Below are 25398 nucleotides of genomic sequence, written 5' to 3' on the forward strand. Positions count from 1 at the left end.
TACATGCTGGTTGAAACTGACCTGGGAATGTTCCCTCACCCCCACCAGAGTAGCGTAATGCGCCTAATATATGTTAATGAGATTCTAGTAGGTTGTGGGGTTGTTGTTATTGTAGCAGGATTTTAAGAGCATCAGAGTCTGAGGCCACGTTGCTCTGTGTAAATTGTATGTAATTGCTCGTGTTCTGTGGCCAATTTTCTATTTTCCGGACGAAATAGTCGAGTTTCCACGAGAAAAAACCATGCTACCTTCATCTGAGACTATCAGATTCAGTCATATTGTGGAAAATGTCCCATAAAAATTCCTGATGTCATCGACGGGACTAGAACTCGAGTCTTTCCTACCCGGTGTGGGGAAGACGACGATTCTACGAACTGCGCTACCCACGAAGGCAAGTTGCGGAGGAGCAAAAGAAATGTTCTACTATATATCTTGCAAATTCTGCCTCCCGTCTGCAGTGAATAACGATGTTTATAAAGCAGTAACTGAATATAGCACTATGCACAGCAGTTTATACTGGTCATACAAAGATGGCCGTGTATCCTATCTTTGACCAGTTTTAAGGTGTGGTTCTACTGGTGACAGGGAAATTTTTGGAAAATTTAAAACATCCGCTAACGTTCTTTTGAATAGACACATTTCATGATCTTGAGAAAAAAAACAGAGGCCAAACTTTCTCCTCAGTAATTCTTAGATGGATGTAGAATTCATTAGCATAAGCGGCAGTGGATGCAAGATTCTTATTATTGATATAGTCGGATATTTCACGCTGGTATTTAGATTATATGCATTAGGATGAGATCTTTTCAGTGATGTCAGCAAAATGGAAATGGATGACCTCAGCAAGAAGTTCCCCCTTGAGAAACACTTGATAAATCAGCGGGAGTTCACTTTGTTGTTTATGAGGTTATTGTTCATTTTACTGTTAATGAGAACTACCTGTAGATAAGCTAAGAGTTGAATTTTGTTGAAAACATTACTTTAATGTAGTAAAACTCTTCAAAGAAAAGAAGGGGATCCTAGATGTCGACGGAACCAAAGACAGCTCATAAAGTCAGGAGCTTGGACGATGATCGTACACATATTTTTGGAGAAATATTTATAGCGTTTAGAAATATTTTATCCGACTGGAATAATACCTTACGAAATTCTTATTGGGGGAAAAATATGTCTTTCATCTGGTCTATCGCAAAATGTACAATATGCATATATAATGCGATTAGATGATGTATCTGAAAAATTTTAATAAATTTCCTAGTAGAAAAAGGTCTTATCACCTCTTAACAATTCATGGTTTCTCCTGCTTGTGAACCCAAAAAATGAGAGCTTCCGTGAATATAAGACATCTCGAAGTCAATACAAAATTTGGTAATGACAATGACAAAGACAGTTGTTGTAATCAGTTAAAATAATTTATGACTCATAAATTTTTGGAGTCATTGTATTATGTCTCTAAATTCCGTGTATTCTACACTCGGTTTGCTTGCTTGTCTAGATGAAAAACCCCAGGGGAGAAAGATGCTTTCGTACTGCCTCTACACCTAACCCTCACCCACAGTACGAAAATATACTGAATAGTGCATTGCTGGATACTTTTGAGGGAGTTCCCCTGTGAGCTATGATTTCGCTGTTATCATGCAGAAATGATTTGCTACTTTTAAGACAGTCGCTTAATTGAATGTAATTACAAAACAGAGAAAGTGTAATTAATCATCATTATTTGCTATCAGTTGTTGACCTATATGATGAACCATTCGAAACACTCGATATTTTAAGTGGATGAAACGGAGAGTTTATATTAAGAAAGAAGCCTCTCAAGCAGCTCACTACGTTTGAAAAATAGAGGTGAGTACTTTACTTCGTTCTTATTTAAGGTGATGGTTATTTTTAACAGTTAGTGAATCAAATGTTTCCATTGAATCAACTCAGATACTTTTTTTTTTATAATTAATTTTGGTACAAACATAAGATTAACTATTTGTGGTATAAAATCCATGGATTTGTGTTGAAGATCTCATAATGAAGAACGTTTTTTATTCAGATATTTGAGGAATGTTTATCTACATAGGAATTGAAGAAAGTTTTTCTCTTTAGATATTTGAAGAATGTTTTTATACTTAAATATTTGAGGATATGCTTTTTGTGTGTGCAAGTTGCTTGGACCATCGGAAAAGACGGGCTTATGGAGGATGGCTTCCAGCTAGATTTCAACCTCATACGAGTTTTTCCTTTTCGGGGATCAGCTTTTTTCTAGAGGTAGTTGTCAGATTTTAAGCAACAACTACCTCTAGTGAAATAGACCAACCATTGAAGTCAGAAGATTGGGATTAACCAGGTTAGTACTTTAAAGCGAGAAGCGTTAGAATCCAAACACTGATAGGTATGTACTTATTGATAGAAAATCTTTGTTCCTTGATATCATAAGTAGATTTTGACCTACTGTAACCCTTCTAATTTAACTCAATTTTACTTCAGATTTAGGGTGGCTGAGAGAGATGGAAGAGAACCTCACATTAGGAGTTATAGACTACGCCATCATAAGTCTAACACTGGCGACTTCCTTGGTTATTGGGATATTCGTGAATTTTATTGGAAAGAAACAGCAGACAACTGATGAAGTTCTATTAGCGGGGAGAAAAATGAGCATTTTTCCCATAGCAGTCTCTGTAATGGCAACATGTATGTCTGGAACAACAGTGATCGGTATACCTGGAGAAGTGTATAGATTTGGTACGGAAAGCCTCTTCTTCATGGCTTCTCTAAGCATCGGGACAGCCCTAGGAACATTTCTCGTTCTACCAGTGTGTTACAGAGCATCCAATTTCACGGTTAACGAGGTAAGATTTTGTTAGTATTTTTCGCCTAATTTCCACCAGAAACTTATTTAGACCATATTGCGCCGTCTATATATATCTGTAAACTGCGTGTGTTCTGTGGTTCAGTTGCTGTTTACTTGATAGACGAAAAATCCGAGTTTCTGTGAGTACAGACCATGCTACTCTCACCTGAGACCGACTAACTCAACCACATTTTGAAAAAGATCCATAAAAACTCCTCGTCTCATTCACAGAATTCAAACTCAGATCTTTTCAACTCGGTGTGTATAAGGACGGTGATTATACCAACTGTGCTTCCCACGAGAACACACCGGATGGAATGGCCCGGGTTCGAATTCTGTCAATGACACAAGGAACGTTTACTGGGTTTTTGGTATTGCATGCTTTTTCAGAAACGCGTGCAATAAAGACACATACATGTGAGTGGATTAAGTTGTTGTATGGTAACCTTTCCCCTTCATGGCAATCCAAAATTGTTGAATATCTGTCGTGAGTCTCTATCTTTTCTACTGACTATTATTACTATGATATACTAAATTTCTTATTTTATATTATGAATGGACTTTTGTCTGAAATAAGCTTCCATTACTTATCCTAATTATTTATTTTCTTTCAGTATATTGAAAAAAGATTCGGGAAGAGGATAAAAGCATTGTCTGCCTTTGCCTTTATCATCCAAACCGTACGTATGTACTCTATATGAACCACTTCGTTACATCATTTGAAAATTTGTCGTGAGAATCAAGTTAGAGGTTTATTTTCTTTGTTTTGCAGATGATGTTCGCAGCTGCAAGTCTCTATGCTCCATCAATGGCGCTTAATGGTACCACACGGTTACCAAGTTGGGTCTCGATACTCATAATGGGAGTTGTGTGTACGTTATATTGCACAATAGTAAGTCTACCAAGAGAATCACGAAGTACAAATTCAGTGTCATTAGCATGTTTTTTTATATTAATAAATTTTAATTTAGTTTCACTAATATCTGCAATTTTTGTTAGGGTGGAATGAAAGCTGTGTTGTGGACCGACGTCTTCCAAGGAATTATCATGTTTATTGCCATATTTCTTGTCATATTTAAGGGATCAGCAGATAATAGAGGTTTTGGGAATGTAATCGATATCGCATATAAAGGGGACAGAATACGCTTTCCAGGGCAAGTATGATTAATCCTCAAAGTGAGGAATATTGTTAGAAGTGTGCCGATTAAGTAATTATACCGAGTTTTACTTCTATATTAAAAAAATTAAAATGGCATAGTGATTATCGAAAATACATCAATAAATTTACACTATATGAGAACTCTTATTATTTTTAAATTATTTCCAAGCATAAATTATCTAAGTTGTTGGCCTCTTGGTAATTTCAATCCATACTTTATGCATATTTGAATGCCTCATATTCAACATATAACATTTCTATGAAATATTAAATAGAGAAATACAATCAATATCAACCCTTTCAGATCAACACACTTTATGTTTCAAGAACGGCTGATGAATGGAGTATGCACTATCATCCAAAAGGTATATGAATACTCGTGTTTTAATAATCCAGTGCACCTTCGCCATTAAATATGTGGCTAAGACCAGAAAGGATTATTGAGCCATACGTATAAGTTACTGAAGTCAATGGGAAACCGACAAATATCTGGATATTTTTGGAGGGTTGTCTAACTGCTTTGTCAAGGTTAATAACCAACTGTCTTCCAATTAAGGGCTTATTTTTTAGCTTTATACTGTGGTCCAGGGCTAATCACACGAGATTTATGCCGAGGACTAAGGAATCTCGAGCAATTTTATCTGGCTTCTTGCTGTTGCATTTCATCAGTTCTCTGAATCACTTCTTTCGCTGCTGACAGACAACCACATCTAGACTTAGAAGTCAGGTAACCTTCTTCAAAAAGCCTGAAAATATTTAATAGGGTTCTTCTGGAACAAGAAAGACTTTAGACATTTTTCTGTCTTTAATAGTCTGTGAGGGCTATCGCCATTCTTGTAATAAAACTTAATTTAAAGTGCTTTATCTTTAAGCAACGTTTCAAAACGAAAGAACCCGAATGGACGTAGTTACTTTATTTAGGGATTCAGCTGCTTATCTTGACGATGAAGATTAAGACTACGTCCATCAAACAATCGAATTTTCAGATCCCGAATTTAATCCTCTTTATAAGAACGCAAAAGCTAGTTTGCTTATTGGAGTCAATAAATGGATTAGCGCCCTGCTGGTAAAATTTCGAAATATTTCATTATTAAATATCTCAAATTTAAATTGAATCTTTAGTTCTGATCTGTGGGCTATACAGAGAAAAAGCGGGTAAAATAGTCAGAAGAAATGAAAATTTCAACAGACATTTATAGGATTAAAACAAAGTTCCCAATTGCTTTCTCAATTCGCTGGTAGTCAAATTATAAGAATTAATAATAGGCATTACTTTTCCTTGTAGATTTCAGTTCGATTTTACCACTCGATACACCTTCTGGAACCTTTTGTTATCCGCTGGAATCATTGGAGCATATCAGATTGGAGTAAACCAGCTGCTAGTCCAACGTCTTTTAACAGCAAAGTCCTTTTCCCAAGCAAAATGGTCAGTAACAAAAATCAGTTACCAATACTCTTTTGTTTCATTTTTAATATTCACATTTAACGAAAATATTTCAGTTATTGATATATATTTATTAAAAAAATAAAGAACTCTTAGAGAAGTTATCAATATGTTCCTGATATATTCATGAGTGGACACGTAAGAAGTTACCTTACATGTCTACTCAGGAATCGCATGACAGAGGGTGAAATTGAGAACCTCACTTGCGTACCAAATTTCAAAATTTGCTCTTACACTACGACTGCAAAATAAAAACCGTGCCAGATCAGCAGACATGGGCAATTTTGTGTATTGCAGTAGACAATTGAGAAAACAAAGGAAATCACTGTGTCGAAAACAGCCATTTGAAAAGTATACAATGAGTAAACAACAAAAGGTGAATTCAGTACTATAGGGAACAAGTGAGGCAGAAAACTGCTACTCCAAGAACGAGGCCATAGGAATTTAAAGCAAATTGTGCATCAGAGTAGAAGGTCCCATGTCCTAAATTCAATTTATTCATAAAATACCCATTTTAAATGAATTACGAGGCTGGAGTAGAAGAATCTGGGATGTGGTAGTCTTGCGCCTTTGAAAAAATCGCTTCTTTCTGTAAAAAAAATTAAATATTAGACTGCAGTGGTGACACCAACGCCAAGAATTGAATCCTGTCACAGTGGTAAAAGATCATATGATCTGATGATTTGCGCCAGTGGTAGAATGAAAGTGTGGCGTGAACCTCAAGAAGTTATGCATGAATACGGTCTCGTGTTAGCCCGTCAAGCGGATGGAAATGATATCATGGTATGGAGTATGTTCTCTTTGGTACGGAGCGTTAGAAGATCATGTTACCCGAATTGTGATCAATTATTTAAAGAAAACAGTGCAGCTATCTACCGTACAAACACTGTATCTGAATAGTTCGAGAAACGTCCCCAAGATTTCCAACATCTATCATGGCCGCCTAATTTACCAGATCAGAATCCATATGGATATATGGATTCTGATCCAGAATCCAGAATCCATACTAAGACTATATGGAATGTATCATATAGGGCAGTTCCAGTTCGCTACCAATTACAATACAGTAGCTCACAAATATCCTGAAGGAAGAATGGTCCAATCTGAAGCAAACCTTCCTCAGACACCAAGTGGAATCCATTCAGCCATGTATAGGGGTTCTAACTCAGGTAAACGATGATTCCAAGATAATAAATAATGGTTTTTTAACTTTTTTTGGCTATTAAGTATATTTTTTATAGTATAACCAACATATAAATTGATATTGAAAATCCTAACATCTAATAGAAACTATTGTTTTTTAGGTCTGCTTTGTTAGGATTAATATTCCAGGATTTCTTCTACGTGTCTGTGAGCATTGTTGGCCTTATCATGTATGCAAATTATTATGGATGTGACCCTCTCCAAATGACAGAAAACTCAGTAAACAGACCTGACCAAGTATGTTAAGAAATGGACGTTTGTCTCCTTAGTCGCATATAAACAATGTTTATTTATTATTTTATCTTCAATCATAAACTTTGAGAATAGGACCTTTCTTGTATTTTCCACTGTACAAATTTGTCAATAATGTAAGGAATCTATTATTTAATAATCAAAATATGACCTAATTTATTGCAGCTCTTTCCTTACTTCGTTCTTACAAAGTTCCATGCCTATCCTGGTTTGGCAGGCCTATGTGTATCTGGAATTTTTAGCTGCTCACTAAGCACTGTTTCGTCTGCTATAACCTGCTTAGCTACTGTGACTGTTCAGGATATTATTACTCCTGCGTTCTCCTCCCCTGGTTTCTCAAGACGTGCTGTTTTAATTGCAAAATTACTTGGTAAGTATCAAGTAATAGTTCTGATATATAACATCAAACAGACCTTACGTTGTTTCTATATCTTTAACATCATCGTGTGAGAGTTGATAAACTGTTTTTATATGGCATGTACAAGGATTAGAAGAATTAGGTGTTTGTAGGATCCGGGAACATCCGTTTTCATAGTCCACTGGACCTTGTACGATAAAAAAATGCCTAAGACCGATGTATAAAGAAAGCTTACTCAAGATATTTGATCCACTCATGGAAAGTGGAGCCGAACTGACTGATATATAAATGGTAGATTATCATTGGACATCCACTACTCCAACAGCAGCAACATTAGCCCCAAAGCAACTAAGCAGACCAGGACTCAATATATTCTGTGGTCGATTTGTCTGCTGGCTAGACGAAGAGCCCTAAAGCCCAACATCATAGAAGATGTTTCTGCTGATGGAGTAAATGTTATTAACAATGAAGTTCAGAGAAGGGAAGATTATATTATGGTGTGAATGTATTTGTTCCACTCATGGTACGTGCAGCTGAACTGAATGGATATCTAAAGGATGGAGGGATGATCATTGGACATCATCCATACTAACAAAAACAACATTAGTCTCAAAACAACTCAGCATGTCAGGAAGAAACTTCAAATTCTCCCTTTTGCCTTCTTCATGGACAATCACAGTACTCTCCCAACCCTCTGGTGTAAATTGCATGTACTTGAGTGTTAAAATATTTTAACCATTCTCATGACATTTTTGGGGCATCTAAATTTTCTTCATGTCCAAAAAAAGGACACCAACATAGTAGCTCAGAATGCATATCTATAAGTTATAAGATAAGACCTTAGTTAACGTATAAGACCTTACTGATTTCGCTTAATTTTTTTCTCTTCTCGATCAGCTTTTTCCTATGGATCCATGTGCGTTGGATTAACCTTCTTGATTGGTCTGTACGATGGTATTGTTCAAGCAACCATAGCTCTCTTTAGTATTGTATGTGGTCCAATGTTTGGAGTATTCATTCTTGGAATGTTCACTATCAGAACAAACGAAAAGGTAACTAAAATGCTTATTTATTATTTGAATAACACAAATCGATCATATACATTACTCTACCAAAATTACCTGCAAATGTGCTCTACTGTAGTGAACGGAACGAAATAAATGCACAACAGTAACAGGCAATTAACAGAAATATCGTATACAAACAGAGTGCAAAAGCGAAGTCCAACAACTCGCCTAGCCATACAGAGTCCTTGGAATAAAATAAAGAAAGAAATGAATTGAAAATTAAACTCAAACTACAGCAGATTATTTTTTTAAAAAATTAGATGTATTTCTTCTATCCCAGAATTTCCGAAGTTTATTGCTTATGAAATATATTGCAAAGAATCCTAATTTTAGGGTAGGTCAATAGAAATGAAATTTTGACAACAGAATATCTGTGGATTGAGGTTGAGGTCTCTAAGTTATCTTCCTTTTTATAATATACACTGAGTGGTCACTTTATTAGCTGCATCTAACTTGGTACATCTATGTACATCAGGTGCATGTACCTGGCAAGTAGGTTCTCCTCTTGTCATCTCTAAACAGCATGGATTCGTCCTGAGATGGACTCAAGGAGACGTCGAAATCGTGCCACAGAGATAGTGGTTCATGTTTCCCCTCATCCTATAGCCCTCAGTTGGATTGCGATCGGATGGGGGAAACACTATGGTAAATTCGCTTCCTTACAATGAGAAAACTGTAGAAACTGGAGTGATACCTATCTTCTCCTGCAGGAAACATTGTAGAAAATAACCTCAAGCGTAATTTTCAATTTACTTTAATATACGCTCATAATTTTATTATGGATGCCCTATTTTAAATACTGTAGTTAAAATTGCTAACAATTTGATTTTACAATAGGGAGCAACGATTGGATTGATTGCAGGACTCTTGTTAGCTGGTTGGACCGGGTTTGGAATTATTTCTGTTCGACAAAAGCTATCATCCCTTCCCCTGTCGACAGAAGCATGCAACACAACACTCCAAGCCAATAATACGCCCATTGAAGATCCTTTTCCGATCAATCCCTTCTGGAACAACTCAACAGGTCTCGTAGATCAACAACAAGAGTGAGTAAATCAAAATTATGATTAATAAATAATCACAATACTCCTAGGAAATAAGTATTTCTGTGTTTTAAGAAATGCCAAAACATTTGTCTTCTATATTTCATTCAAATAATTGATCTTTTTAATAAATGAACATACACTCAATTCATCACTTGAAACGTTTCCGTGGCACTTTTGACTACTCGAACACAAAACTTGATGTTTGCTTTTTGTTCCATTGTCCCTCCACAACATAGACCAGAACAGTCGTGCAGTTCTGCTCACATTACGTTCTAATTGCTGCACTGTGTATTCTTTTATAAAACAGTACTATTCTCTGAAAGTTCTCTTTTTTGAAATGTTCAATTTTGATATTTATTTCTCAATCTGTATTTCGTTTCAGGTACGTTTTCCCACTGTACAAAATATCCTTCATGTGGATCTGTGTTATTGGCTTTCTGACCACTATCGTTGCTGGATATTCATCTAGCCTTCTAGCAGGTAACAGAGGTGTTTACCAACATGGTTTATAACCAAGTATGTTATAAACCATGAAATTTTCATTGGATTTAAAATTTCAAATTAAGAACTATTTATTTAAATAATTATTAACATTAACTATTGAGCTATAAACGAGAGCTATGAATAAAAAGGCATTTGATCTATGAATATTTACTTAACAGGACCTCGTAAAGAAGTTTCTCCTGAACTATTAAGCCCACTAATAAGAAAATTAGCTAATTATGATCCAGTTGACAGTGATATGAGGTAAGAAGTTGATACTTTTAAAACCAAACTTCTGTTGTACTTTGTTTCAATAAGATTGGTTATTATATCACATATTGAACAGACATTTAAAATTAAGGATATACAAAAGTCTCATTAGACCAGTTGTAACGTACGGTTGTGAACCTTGGACAATGAAGAGTAAAGACGAGCGGTTGTTGAGAGTGCTCAAGCATAGAATTTTGCGAAAGGTCTTTGGGCCCATACAAGATGTCGATGAATCCTGGAGGATCAGAATGAACCATCAACTTGACAATCTTATTTAGGATGCTAATATCGTCAGATTTGTGAAGAGCCAGAGACTTGCCTGGTTGGGATATGTTATGAGAATGGATGACAGCAGAACAACTAAGAGGATAATGGAATGGAAACCTATCGGTAGGTGGGCAAGAGGAACACCGCGGAAAAGATGGGTGGATGACGTAGAAAAGGACTTAAAGACCATGAGAATGAGAAGTTTGACTTCTGGGAGGGCTTACTGGTGGAATATTGTTGAGAAGGTTAAGACCCACCCTGGGTTGTAATGCCAAAAGAAGAAGAAGAAGAAGATCATTATTACAACCCCAATCGCTAGAGAGACTAAAGGATGTGTGAAAATTTACAGATGATGATTTATTCAGTAGTTGACTTCTAGTTGAAGGAGATAAATGAAGAGACTTAGATGTTATTAAAAAGCTAACATGATGTTTAGTCAATGATTTACAGTTTCTTTGATTTGGAAAAAAAAGTTATAGTTCAGTATGGAAAGAATTGGTGGGACAGTATTTGGAATGTTATTTTCATGGTCTGATGGATGCATCTAAGGAAAGACATTGACCTCTCAAAGACATTGCTTCATAAAATCGACCAAAGATGGGCAATTCATCTGGTGAGAACAGCATAGGGACATACACAAGAACGTGCTTACATGGTTTGTAAACTTTTGCATTTCTAATTCAAATTGAATAGTGTATAATGTGTTTAGGGTCTAATGACACCAGGGGTTTTTCCCCATCCCCGCATAGTATAAATTGTGGTGTGATACAGAACATTGTACAGGCCAGAGGTTTAAAAATGTATGGATATTGTGGTGTGTAATGTTTTGTACCGTTGTTCATCTGGTCTTTTAGCCGTTGGTTCCAAAATGGGACCCACCGTTGCCCACAATATACCTGGTGGAGGCAGACCAGGTACACCAGTATTTTAGAGATTTACTATTTACTCTGGCAGGTCCTGCCACCTAATTGCCTGAGATTTCAGTGGCTAGAACCTATAAAAATGGGGGGGGGGAAGAAACGCTAGAAATTGGGTCAGGCCGAAACAGATATAAGTTGTGCGGGGTTGAGTTAAATTTTTTTTTAGTGTTGGGCTTGTGTAGTTTTGACATGGGTTAAACGCTAGTTGTGAGATAGCTAGAGAAGGAAGGGAGATTGAAGACTGGGGGTTAAGAGACAGAAATATGGAGTCAATAGTGAAGATAACCTCAAAAGTCGGTGGGGCCGGCCCATGCCTCACTAGGCGAAGATAATGGGTAGCAGGGGAAAGGGTACAGAGTAACCATGCCCCTGCCAAGGGAAGGGGTGGAAAGTGAACCGGGTTAGGGTACCCGGTTCAGATCGCCAGATGACGTTTCGGCAGCAAACTGCGCAATGTTTTTGTCGGGAGATGTTTTTCTCGTCCGTTTGAGTGGTCAAGTTCAGATAATGGCTCCAGTTTAGCCAGTGGTCAGATCCAGATTAAGTTAACGATTTGTTGTTCTTCAGATTGTAGCTGTTAGGGTTTAGTTTGGTTGGGGCATCTAAGGGTCTTTATTCTGGATGACGAGTGGTTTATTTTTAGGAAAATTCCTGCTAAAGGTGTGGGTATGTCCTTCTTCTAGTAAAAAGATCCTGCGCAAACTACGTTAAGGCTTTATAACTGTTCTTGCTCTCCAAGAGCAAGAACAGTTATATTGTTCTTGGTGTATTGGCGAGAAACGTATTCTGGTTATTAAGAGGCAGCGGAGGTCTACATATAATTGGCAATGGTGCATGAGGTGCTCCTACGTCTCTGGCTGTCCATAGTGGCACTCCGTGGCTGAGTTAGTCGGTCTCAGGCGTAGATAGCAAGGTTTTTTTCCCTCAGAAACTGGGGTTTTTTCGTCCAGCAAAACAGGCAAATCGACCAGAGAACACACGCAATTTACAGACACGAATACGGGTTAATGTAATCATTTACGGGTAACCCTAATATAATAATATATAATGTCCATAGTGGCAGAGAGGGGTGTCACTCAATCCAAACTCGAGAGTTTGCTCTTATGCCCTTTGTCCTGTGAGTAGGTAAGATGTCAGCAGCCCCAGTGAAAACAGTTTTGGGCATTTGGGAAACACTAGTTTATTATTATCCGGTATAAATCTTCGGGTGACTTCCCCTTTTGTCGAAGTCGTCCAGCGGGTTTGCCAGGCCTGCTGTAGTTGGGTGAGAAGGCGTTTTTTCTGAAGTTTACGATCGTTCGCCGGATCAGTTGTGTAGTCTAGGCAGGTGATTGCTTTGCCTTTGGATAGTTGATAAAGCAACCCACAGCGGACGATCTCCAAGTCCAGGGGAAGAGCACCCAAGAGGACCTGGAGGGCGTGGGTGCTTGTGGAACCAGACTCCTGATGCGTATATTATTGCTGGTAAGAGACTGCCTTATAGAAGAGGGCTAGGGTCCTCTTCTTAAGCCCCGAGTCGCGGCGAATGACTCTAGCTATTAGTGCGAAGTATTTTTTGATTTTGCTTCGGAGGTAAGTAAGATGGGGTGTGAATAACAGATTTTTATCCAGCAGAATACCAAGATATTTAAGTTCGGTGGAAAGCTTAATCGTTGTTTCCAGAATCTTTATCTGGGCAGGACTTCTGATATTGAGAGAACCTTTAAGTAGGATGGAGCAGGTTTTGTTTTGGTACGGGTCCAGCCCAACTGTGCTGAGAGAGTGGGCGTCCATGATCAGTGAATCCTTAAATTGCTGCCAGTTTGCCTTGTCAATTGCAAACCTATGGAGAGTTTGCCTTATAACTGGTTGTCGGCTTACTGATCAATGCAGGTGGAAGGTTATTACACGGTGGTCCAGATTTCTCTAACTGTCCGGGATGAAAGGTGTCCTGCAACGGATCTTGTGACAAGGGTGATATCACGTGTGACTTCCCACATTGTACTGGAGAAGGTCGGTAGGTTATTTGGTTGGTTGAGAATTGAGAAACAACTGATTGAGAGATATTCTTCCAGTATTTGTCCATTGTTTGTGCCTCGTCTATTTTGAGTTTCACTGAACCACGCTGGCAACCTGCAGTTTACGAGAGGCTTTGTAAGTATCTAATAATCAGGAGAACGTTCTCCTCCGGCCGAGATAAAGGGACACTGCATAAAATTCCCACAAAGGGATGATGATATGGGCACACGCTGCCCAGGGAAGACAGTAATGTGGTATTTTGGTGACAGTGAGATCAGGGTTTATGATCTCACTGTCACCAAATTCCATCCGGGGCAATTTATTGTCCCGGATGGAATGGTCTGCCTGCATTTTTCATTGATTTGCAGTTTGTGGAAGTGGGTGAGTCTTCTTTTTTAGGCCATGAGTTAAAGTCGTGGCCTCTCACAGCACAGTGTCCACATGTGGATTGAGCTTGGGTACACGTGTGTGTGTGTCGTGTGCCCAAAACGACAGCACAAAGTGAATAATGGGAGTGCATAATATGCTAGTATTTTGCTCACGAAGGCAATTAGTCGATTTTCTTAATCCGAATCACAGAATCAGTTGTCGCATTCAAAGATTATCTCTGAGAGTTGGTCTTCACTAAGAGAAACATTTCTAATATTATTATTTAAAAATATGTATTTTTAAAAATTAATCTTTTTTCGGACGCTCATTAGATTTTCTCTCTTAAAATAATTACATTTCTTTGCTCTTTCCCTTAGGAATTTAGAGAATGAAGGAGACTGCAAATCCCACTGAAAAATAAGTCATGAATCATAGTAAAACGCATTCACTATTACTTGTACAGAAGAGTTTACTTGCAAGAAGTAAGAAGATGATTTTGAGTGCAATAAATAACTCAGGTCCCATTCATCGAAACTTTTTTTCACACCACGACCCTGAAATGTTTTTAATGGTGATTTTAATTAAAATTGCGAATTTTTTACAATAAAAATTTTACACACAGATTTCAGATTTTTCAACGAAGTGCTTTGCAATTATCAAAACTTAACTAGATAGAAAATTAAATGAAAGCAGCACTTTCTGGAGACAACGAGGAATGATACCATCCCTCCAACATCGGAGAATGGGACATTTACGTTGTGTTCCCGTTTGGGACGGAATAATAATCAACTGCCGCACCTCTCTTCATGTGTTTGATAGGTATGAGTAAGGTAATCGCAAAGAGGTACCGAGAACAGATCCTTAGACCTTACGTGCGACTTTCAGGGATGCAGTGGGCCCAGATTTTCTTTTTATGCACGACACTACGCATAGAGTGGTGGAGGAATACTTTGAAACTGATGAAATCCAAAAACTGGCGTGACCAGCACTATCACCAGACTTAAACCCGATCGATTATGCATCGGACGCCCTTGGACATCGCATTGCACACCGACACCAACTCCTTGTTCACTTGGTGATCATCTAGCATCTTGTGTCGACTTCTGTAATTTGGTGATTCTTATACCAATTATTATACTAATTCTTTTCTGTAGGGGTAACAAATATCCCTTATACCTGCCACAGTTTCTCGCCGTCTCCTCATTTCATCGTTATTATATGGTACATTACTATACCAATTTTGTCACGCTCATCGCAAGCTTCGCGAGTTACATCATTTTCTATCAAAACATAAGAAGGTTCGTCTATAGTGTGATAAATCACCTTATGGTTGCTCTAATCTGATCGTCAGATAGGGAATGAAAAATGCCAGGATTTGGCTGTCTACCATCCTGCCCAGTCCCAAGTGATGGTCATTAAATACTGTATATGATGCTATAATTCTGGGTTGGTCTTCGTGGATTAGTTTCAATCTGTTGGTCATTGAGCCTGGAAATATCAGCTGGCCTGTTGTACATTCAGGACAATTATGTGCTCCAACGCTATGATAATAGTACGGAAATGAGCTGAGAACCCGATAAGGATTAATGGTTCAAAACGACTTGTGTCCTTGTTATCTCAATCGAACAAAGCGATTGAAGAGGAACGAAACCACATAGTTTCCACCTTTACCTTGTCGAACACCTTTAGAATGAACTGAAACATTGGAGTGGCCAGCGATATGAAAAAGAAAGCTTCTCAAGTGCTTTCTCATCCTTGTCAAATCAACCAACTGACCACAAAACTGTTAACCAATGCGTCATGATCACATGCTTTTCGAAAATTATGGTAGCATTCTTTAGCGTTTCTATCCAAGAGCGTTGACCTTATTTCACAAACATGCTGATGGCACCTGCAGCATGCAGTTACACCTCTCCAGCCAGCTAAACCTTTCCCATGCATGCATGCAGGCTCATGATACTGCTTCTGTATAAGTGGCTTGTCTCTTTTTATATGTAACCTATGTCTCTTGATTCGTACTTATGTGCCGAGTGGTCACCTTATTAAATACACTACTCTTTTCTGGTAATGGATTGCTGCTTTAGGAACATCATCACCTGTTCGTACCAGTACCATGCGATATAAAGAAGGTGGGCCGAAAAGTTGGGGTGCTATATATTTGCAATTTACTGCAAGAATGATCAAGATGAAAGATTTAAGTGATGTAGTATCACAGCTGAACGAACGACTCGGGTTCTACTCCTGTCAGCAAAAACAAGAACGTTGATACCGGCTAGTACGGTTGAGAATTGAAAACCTGTGCCTAGTCTGAGAGTTCCAAGTTTTCTACTGTTTCGGCCGATGGAAGGAACAAAATATGACGAAAACCGAGTCAGCACGAATCAATGGTAATATCTAGCTGTTTCTTCATTGACCCACGAATAAACGGACCCATGCTGTTTAGCGAAATTGACTCACCTTCTTGCAACTAGTTTCAAATAGTCCCAACTGAGTCAGCATGAACCAGCATATCCTTGGCACGCTTTCGACACTAAAATGGGACGTAATCGCTATTCGGTAAGTGTAGCTAATAAAGCGCTGTTCTCAAGGCATTAAATGCTTTGATGAAGATCAAGTTACTCTCTCTCTCTCTCTCTCTCTCTCTCTCTCTCTCTCTCTCTCTCTCTCTCTCTCTTTCTACATAAGTACAAGCCTTTCTCTTTCTGCCCTTAACCAATTTCGTTGCTTGTTTCTGTACCATTTCCTCTACATCTTACCTAAATTAGGGTCTCTAAATCTTTTTTTGCTTTATTGAAAATGCGGCCTAAGCATCTCCATATAATGTAATCGTCACCTTTTATCGCTTGGCAAAGCCCTTTATATATCATTGAGAAAATCCCCATCAGCCAACGGAAGAGCGTCTGCACTGATTTGAAAAATTCGTATCAGTGGTTACATTCGTTCCTGAGCTACAACTTTGAATTTGCCGGTACCTGGGTGGGTAGTACTGCACAGGATTACTGCTGTCCAGAAAAATGCAAGGTCCTGCATTTTCCAGCATTACACTCATCTGCCATTTCTTCTCCCATCGAAAATAATTTATCTAAGTCTTGTTGAAGTACCGTACACTGAATATTGAATTTACCACCTTACGCACGTGGAATGAACTGAAATTTAAATAATGTGGTGAATCCTCCAAGAGTATGACAAACTTTTAATCTAGTTAGCCAATAGCAAACTTTACATAACTTTTTCACCTCACTTTTCATGGCTGAGCCTATAACAAACTTTACTCAACATTTTGATGTCAATGTTTTTCATGGCTTAGGTTATGATGGACTGGACATCGGTTTTGATCTGAAACCTTTTTTCATAGCGGAAGCTTTTTCAAAGCACTTGGCTCATTTTTAACAAGTTTTTGTTTTTTGTTGAGATCATAGGTAGCACACAACTAATTCCAGTATATAACCCCCCTCATTTTTCCCTTGAGACCTTAACTTCAATATTCACTGTTTTCTGAAGTCAACAGAATCAAAAGAGATGTTCATAAATTATGCTCTACGAGGTACTCATTTGGCAGCCATTTCCATTGCCTTGTTTATAGCAGTGTATATCGAAATATGCGACAGACTCAAAACGTGGAAGAAAGAGGAATGAAATAACCACTGCTGGATATCCAGAAGAAGTGTACAGATTCGGTAGTGACATCCTTTACTGCATTTTGTTCCATTGCCTGGGTGTTATCCTCTCGGAGATTATTATTTTACCCATCTGCTTTGGAATTTCAAAATATACAATCATTGAAGTATTTCTACTTCTATAATATTGTCAAAAGTTTTGGTTGATTGGTTGGTTATGTAAGGTTTTTGGGGCATCAGCAACTTAAGCCATATTTGGCGGTATATAATATATCTGTATATTGCGTGTGTTCTGTGGTCTTTGCTGTTTGCTGTTTGCTGGACAAATATCTCGAGTCCATCATTCCAAAAGCAATTATTATTATTGGTTTTTTTGGGGATTCTAGGGTTCCACTCATTCGCCGCTTTGTCATCTTGTGGTGAGGTAAGCGCCATCGCCAGCCATTTGAGTGCAGTGTTGGAATATATGAAGGTGTGATGTTTTTTGTTGTTGTTGTTATTGTGTTGAGTGGCCGGCGTCAGGCGATTTAGCAACCAGGGGACAAAAAACACGAGTTTGATTGCCTCATATCTCACATCTCTAGCTGCGTAGAGGCAAGCCAGATTCATCTTTTAGCTCCTGCTGGGCGTCCCCAGAACTGATGATCTGGGGAAGCCCATGGAAATATAGGAAAGGAAAGTGGATGTATAGCAGGGACAAGATGGGGAAGGAGGGAGGGATGGGGAAATATAGTGGTAGAAAGATGGAGATAATAGTTAGAGGCATCTCCATAGACGTAGGAAGGAGGAGTTGTTAGTAAAAGTGATAGAGTAGAGCACTAGACAGTAGGTCCAGGAAATCCCACCCCTCAGTAGGGGTTAGCAGTAAAGACCCACCCCAGGTGCGGGTCAGTAGCAAAAATCTCACCTCTTTAGGGGCAGCAGGCAGTCAGCAGGTAGTAAAGATTCCACACCAGGTGGGGTCAGCAGCCAATATCCCACCCCCTCAGTAAGGGTTAGAAGGCAGTGAAGATCCCACCCACCCTAGGTGGAGTCAACAATGAATATCACACCCTTCAGTAAGGGTCATCAGTGAAGATCCACCCCAAGTGGAAGTCAGCAGCAAATATCCGACCCCTCAGTGGGGGGTTAGCAGGCAGTAAAGTTCCTACCCACAGGTGGGGATCAGCAGCAAAGATCCCACCCAGGCAGCAGTCAGCAGGCAGCAACGAATCCCACCCCCAGGTGGGGGTACAACAGTGAAGATCCACCCTACTTGGGGTTCAGTATCATAGATCCTACCCCAGGCAGTGGTCAGCACAGAGGATCCCATCCGCGGAAGATCAGAGTCTGCAGTGTTTTCTGCCAAGGTGTGGTTCGGTAGGCCAAGTGAAGTGTCCCTCACTGGATATCACTATGAATGAAGTTAGGTAAGTCACAAGTCGAAGGATTGGTCCCATTAATATGCCTGATCAATCTGATCTTGTTAGAGTTTACACGCCAAGATGGCATTGGCGCTGTTCTTGAGTAATAGTTGTCCTACGCTTTAAGAGGGCATTAGCTTACCTACAGAAGGCTGCATAGTTAGCCTGAGTTGCATTTAATTCCGGCGCTTCATCTTGGGTGTAGCAGCCAGTCTCAATTTCAAGTTGTGTCTGGATGTCCACGTACAGGTGACAATCATACGTCAGGTGGCCCCAAGATTCCCTGTTTCTGCAAGTGCAATCTGGGGTGTCTGTGAGGCCCATGCTGTTGAGTTTTTCGTTGAAATTACCATGACCCGTTAACAAGAATAGGGCATGGAACCCTGGAGTGAACCATTTAGTGCGGTTTTTGCTGTTCTCAGCTACCTCTGGTAGGAATTTACGGGTGATTTCTCCATGCTGTGTGTGTTGTTCCATTTCTCCTGCCACCTGGAGACTAACAGAATTCTTATTCTATTCAGATCTTATTTAGCAAGAATGGTGATATCTATCTGGACGTTCTGAGCATTATCCTGTATGTTCCTTTTGCGGAGAAACTTTATTTGGTCATAAACAACTTCCATATCGAGAGGAACCATACTAGTAAGGACCTGGAGTGCAAAGGTGCAGGTTGTTCTGCAGATCTTGGTTATTGCTAGGAGGGCAGCCCTTTGGGCCTGTTGTAGTTGATTTCTCACAGCGTATGTTGACTCTGTGCCCACATGCCCCTGTTCCATATGTTATTATTGGAAGCACAATACAATTGTAGTATAGATTTAGGGTTCAGGATTTAAAGCCCCACTCCTTGGTAATATTAATAATCCTTCTTATATATGTCTTGACTTTTTCTTTGACATACTTGACATGCTGGAAAAAAGAGAGCTTGCAATCAAAGATTAATCCAAGGTATTTTGTGCTGGCCACGCTTTTAATGGATTGGCCATTGTACCTAACAGTGGATGGACTTGTTGGGTCTAATTTCCCCTTGAGGAGCATCTGTACTGCTTATGTGGGGAGATCTGTAACTTATGCTGAGTAGTCCAGTCTTGGAGGTCTGTTGTTCTGTTATTGATCTGTTGTTCTATTTGAGCTCTGGAGCTTCCCTCTGTGCAGATGACCTTAACAGCAATGGTAAGGTCATCTGCATATGCCAGGAAGATGGTGTTTGGGTATTCTTTTCTCAGTCGGGTATCAAATATCATTGTCCAACACAGGGGACCCAAATGGACCCCTGAGGGCAGCCTCTGGTAACAGGCCTATGAACTTTCTTGTAACACGTTGCGAAAACTTGTCAAATCCTTAGGTTGAGGAGGAATAATTTTACTGCGTTCATTACTGTATATGTATTTGTTTTCACGTATTTTAAGTCTAAAACTTCCAATTTGTTACTTGTTAACTCACTTAAACGCTCATGTACAATTTTATTAGGTTTCTCATTTGGATCGTCTCTTGCCTTTCGATTTAACATCTCTGACATCTTCTGCCACTCCCAAAGCTGCTCAATGCAAAGTTCAAGATTATGCATTTCATTAGTGAAAACCAATATGTTTATAACCCACAAACTGCTTAAAAAAAACCGAATACTTTTCGGCACAGCATCTCCACTTTTCAAAACAAAAATAAAATAAAATCTTTGAAAAGTAATAAAGGACAACTACGTTCCACTTGATTTTATAGCACGTATTTTAAAACAAGTGGAGGAATGCTATCAGCATCACCGAAAGCGAATATTTGATGTCATAAGCATCCAGGCAAACACATTCCGAGTATCCAATTGGAATCGATCTACCACCTTACATTTAAGCATTTGAGAAATAGCACTCTAAGTGTGTCACTCTAACAGGAGAGGATACATTTTCTTCCCCTTCTGTATTAAGAGAATTTACTATTCGCATCACGGAAACATTTACAAGGTCTCCACTATTAACGAATTTACATTCTTTTAGGAGAGTCTGCATCTGTCAAAAGCGTCATATATCATGACGTCAGCATTTAGAGAAAGATTGATTCATAAACCTTGTTCTAACTCATGATGCATGAGAACAAGGATAGGTCAGAGTGTTTGTACCACGATGCTCGTTTATTAAAAATATTTATCGTGGTGTATAAAGCGTGTGAATAGTTTATTTCTTGATCAAACTCCAGTCTTGTCTACTCCCTGTTCGACCACTTTCGGAACATGGAAGTCTAGCTTCACTTATTCAACAAAAATCCCTGGGTGCAGGTGGTTTTTGTTTCTCATTGGTTGATCTTGATTCTACGCTTATGATAACTGAATTATCATATAGATCAGGAAATGCAGTTGTTGTTATAGTAGGAATATAAAAGCACCAGCGACTAAGACCATATTGCTCTGTATATACTGTCTGCGTGTGTTCTGTGGTCAATTTTATGTTTTCTGGACGAAAAACCCGAGTTTCCGGGAGAAAAAAGGCCCATTCGAATTCCCAACGTCATCGACGGGTCTCGAACTCATGTCTTTTCCACCGAGTGTGGAGAGAACAGAGATTCTACCAACTGTACTACCCACGAGGGTGATCAGGAAGAGATCGGAGTTATTGATCAATTCAGAGACTTTGGTGTTACCATTCGTCATTATCTTCATTGGCTGTTATAAAAAACATCGTTCCCAACAGAGCAACTAATGGTACAAGGGCGTTTGGTTACTTGATTGTATTTCCATGTCTAATGGTAAACAAGTCATTATCCTAAATAACTTTTAAAATAATTAAATATTAATTAAACTTATACAAAAGCCATCATAGTACATTGAAGGTATAGCGAACCTTCAACTTCTGGGCAGGCAGTGTCTCTGACTCATCAATGATATCCTTTTTATCCAATCCTTAGGAATGTCAAAAATAAGTAAAAGTGGATTGGCTTTTCTTGGGACCTCAGTTGAAATGCCAGCAGATGACAACCCTAAGGTAGATATATTTATCATGTCAGTCTTAGAGGCTGACATGATAAATAGACAGTCGAATAGACTCTCTGCACTCCTCTAAATTATCATGCCATGATTCTCTCACTTGAAATCTCTTACTTCCAGGATCATGAACAGTTTCTGCCTGACATTCTCACAAAAAAGAAGTACAGAATGTTGTGGCTTGTCTACAGCATTTGGTATTACTTTTCTGCAAACCAAAGTACAGTAGACCTTGAACAATAAATAGAATTACTTAGTGGAAACCTGAAGTGAATCTTAAGTTGGTCTATTCATGGTGAACATGACAACAATAAAAATTGAAGAGCTTAAAAAGAATTACATGAGGGACCAAAAAGTATTCGGAGTGTTCTACTCTTAAAAATATTCCAATTGAAATAATGGGTATTGTGGATTGTCTTGAGGAAAATAAAGTGTATACTAAAGCAAGACATGAAAGTTGAGAAGAAGAGGGTACAAACAGAAATTGAAAGGATATGACAATGCAGGTGGAATGAGTTGGACAAGAGTCGGTTTACTTATGGCTTTCTGCTTGACGTTGTTGCCCTTAAGAAGTATGTGAAATGGCCGGATCTGGGTCTTCATGCTACTATGGCAATAACAGGACACGGATTGAAGGCAAGATTATGTGAGCTGGAGATAGAACAGACTGGACTGTGTTCTTCAGGAGTAGAGGATTCAGTTCACATTATGAGACACTGTGTTCTGTATGAGGATTTAATATGACTGATGTTAAAAGACATGGTAAATTGAAATTTATTGAGATATGTAATGACGTCTAAAGATTTCAGATAATAACTGGTGCTAAGTGGTGGATTAAATTATTTTTAAATTAAGCGTTATTAAGTGCTGATAATGTTCCCTTAACGTTGATGGGTCTATGGCCTGGGTAATGTATATTACAGAGGTAAAAATAAAATGTAAAGGTTATTTAACGTGGCAGACATCATTGACGTGTTTCTTTTATGTTTTGCAGATTCTCTGTTCAGCTTCCATTTTGTATGTAACCTCTATCTGCTTAAAGCGCGTTACAGGAATACCAGATTGGGTGTATATCTGTAGGCAAGGGTTGTTTGTACCACCTATTCCGCAATAGTAAGCAGTTTTTCCCCTTCCTTACCATTCTGTTCGCTTTTGAAAAATATATATTATGGCTTTGTTAAATGAAAGAGAATGCATACTAATTTGATGGCAATGTTTGAGCCACAGGCTCTGCGAGTAACGTTCTCTGCGCATCCAAATATCTTGGATGCGTGGAGAACATACTCACAGCGCCTCTGATCTTTGGTGTAAAGTTTAGGGAGATGCTGGCACCGTCTTGGGTTTTGTCTCGTGAGTTGGGCTTGTCTCCTGAAAAATTAATGTACATTAACATTCTGGAAAATTCTGCTCTTCCTACTCTGTGGGAAGAACGGAAAATTATTTTCTCTTTCTTAAAACCACAGAAATATTCTTTGCCTTCATATTCAGCTCTTATTGAAGAGTACATATCTTGTTGGATAATTGGAAGTAAGTCAGCATGAGGTATTTGTGAATAAAGTTTGAGTTTTTTCACAGTTGTGTCCATTACTTTTTGAATAATCCTCCAAGCATTAAGATGTCAAAATAGAAGCGATCTCAGGATCATTTTGGGTAAGGGGTTTCCTCCATTTAAATGATTTCCTCCACTTAAAATGATGAAACAGACAGTGTACGTATATTAAAAGAAGATCATTGAGATAACTCAAAACATTTAGAAAACTTTAAATAAGCAGATTATAAGATGAGTACTTCTGCACTGCCTTATTTAAGGAGATCATTATTTTTAACAGCTATTGGGTCCATTGATTCCATTGAAACACTTGAAAGAGAGAAGCGCTTGACTCTAAACACCGATATGTATGCACTCACTGAAGAAAAATCTTTTATTTTAGAGAATACATAGATTTTAACCTAATATATCATTTCTAATAAAAATTAAAGTTCGTTTTTATTTTGCAGAGCTCAGAGATGGAAGAGAACCCCACATTAGGAGTTACAGACTACGTCATCATAAGTCCAACGCTGGCGACTTCCTTAGCTATCGGGATCTTCTTGAATTTTACTGGAAGGGGACAGCACACAACTGATGAAGTTTCAATGGCAACAATTATGTCTGGAACAACGGTGATCGGTGTACTTGGAGATGCGTATAGATTTAAAACCCTCTTTGTCTCTGACAAAGAAGATTTTAAGCAACAATTTTTTACAACCCTGAGTGTAGCATCACCTAAGTGTAAATTATTCTGGGACTACCGCTGCATAATTGCAGCGGTAGTCCATTAAGCAATGCCTTGCATTTGTCAATGTTAAACTTCAATTGCCCCTTCTCAGCCTACTACCTAATTTTTCTATGCCTTGCTTCCAGTAAAAACTTGATTCCTCTCACTAACCACCATTCCAACCTTTGTATCATCTGAAAACTTAATATGCCTTTATTAATATCCATAATAAACATTCTAAAGAGTATTGGGCCGAGTAATGAACCTATAGGGACTCCACTAATAATATTAGTCCCAAAAGAGCAATGCCCATTGATAACCACCCTGTCTTTTACCGCTCCAATATCCCCTTTGTCAGATGAATAGACTTTTGTCTGAAATTACTTGTAATTATTTTTTTCGGTACATGGAAATAAGATTTGGAAAACCATCAAGACATTATCTGCTTTCACCATACAAACTGCAAGTATTTCCTCTATCTGAGCCACTTGATTATAGCCCAATCGTTCTATTGAAAACTAAATACCATAAGCATAATCATTCAATTTAAAATCGATACGTTTAAAATATAATTAAAGCAGTGTTGTCGGTGTCAACTGTATTAGTTATGGTTATATTTTCTACGTTTTAGAGACGATGTTGGTAGCTGCAAGTCTCTACTCTCCAGCACTTGCACTTAGTGGTACCACACAGTTACCAGGTTGCTTGGTCCTTTGGTCATTTCAATCCATAATCATTCAATCCATATTTAATTAAATAGATAACCTAATACTGTATAGCATTACTAGGTAACATTAAATACAAGAGTATAGTTAATACCAACTTGATCAAACTCAAATTCTATGGAATACGTGAACTGGTGTTTAGCAGGTTTCAAAGCTACATTGATGATCTGCAATATCAAGTATCTGTCAACAACGCTGTTTCTAACATATTTTCTTTAACAAAGGGTGTTCCACAGGGCTCAACCCTTGGTCCATTACTAATTAATATATATATATATATATATATATATATCAGTGATATAGCCACACACTTTCAGGCATCGCCTATTAAATTATTGGCTTAAGCTGTACGTGTCTGTTTTCTTCGGTCTACAGTGCGCCTTCCTCAACCAGGCCCTCAGTAAATTCTCACAATAACCTGACTCTCAACGTTTTAAAATGCACTGTAGTAGCCTATGCGGACCCAAAAAAGAAAACTTTCTCTCATCCTTACAGTATAAATAATCTATTTATTACATGCGAATCCCATCACAAAGACTTATTGTTCTTGCTTTCTTCCAACACCTCATTTTTTGTTCCTCATATTTGCCTATACGATGCTTGGATTAATCAAGAGATTCACTTATATGTTCAATAAATGATCAGTTTACAAGGCATTGATTTGTCGCAACAGCAGCCTTGTCGATTCTTGAATATGCGATCCCTATATGGGCCCTGAAAATAAAAACATTTGCCAAAGAGTTGGAGAATATTCA

At 38.4% G+C, this 25398-nt stretch overlaps 1 protein-coding gene across 1 annotated transcript; it reads left to right on the forward strand.

Moving 5' to 3' along the window:
• Nucleotides 1-2495: 2495 nt before the first annotated feature.
• Nucleotides 2496-23982, forward strand: LOC150079562 (putative sodium-dependent multivitamin transporter). Its single transcript, XM_090383116.1, has 11 exons — nucleotides 2496-2837; nucleotides 3612-3731; nucleotides 3839-3993; nucleotides 5284-5428; nucleotides 7063-7267; nucleotides 8153-8307; nucleotides 9160-9368; nucleotides 9751-9848; nucleotides 10031-10115; nucleotides 14830-14896; nucleotides 23659-23982. The coding sequence occupies exons 1-11, from the start codon at nucleotides 2496-2498 to the stop codon at nucleotides 23980-23982; spliced, it is 1905 nt and encodes a 634-aa protein (XP_090239242.1).
• Nucleotides 23983-25398: the final 1416 nt, after the last annotated feature.

This window comes from Mastigoproctus giganteus, chromosome 10 (genome assembly GCF_048544385.1).
Source record: "Mastigoproctus giganteus isolate SK-2022 chromosome 10, ASM4854438v1, whole genome shotgun sequence".
Taxonomy (NCBI): Eukaryota; Metazoa; Arthropoda; class Arachnida; order Uropygi; family Thelyphonidae; genus Mastigoproctus; species Mastigoproctus giganteus.

Bases quoted from the DNA above. Each gene is read 5' to 3' on its own strand.
- LOC150079562 (XM_090383116.1), top strand. From the start codon at position 2,496: ATGGAAGAGAACCTCACATTAGGAGTTATAGACTACGCCATCATAAGT. The intron at 7,268-8,152 runs GTAAGTATCAAG...CTTCTCGATCAG, and splicing joins TTTAATTGCAAAATTACTTG to CTTTTTCCTATGGATCCATG. The intron at 8,308-9,159 runs GTAACTAAAATG...ATTTTACAATAG, and splicing joins CTATCAGAACAAACGAAAAG to GGAGCAACGATTGGATTGAT.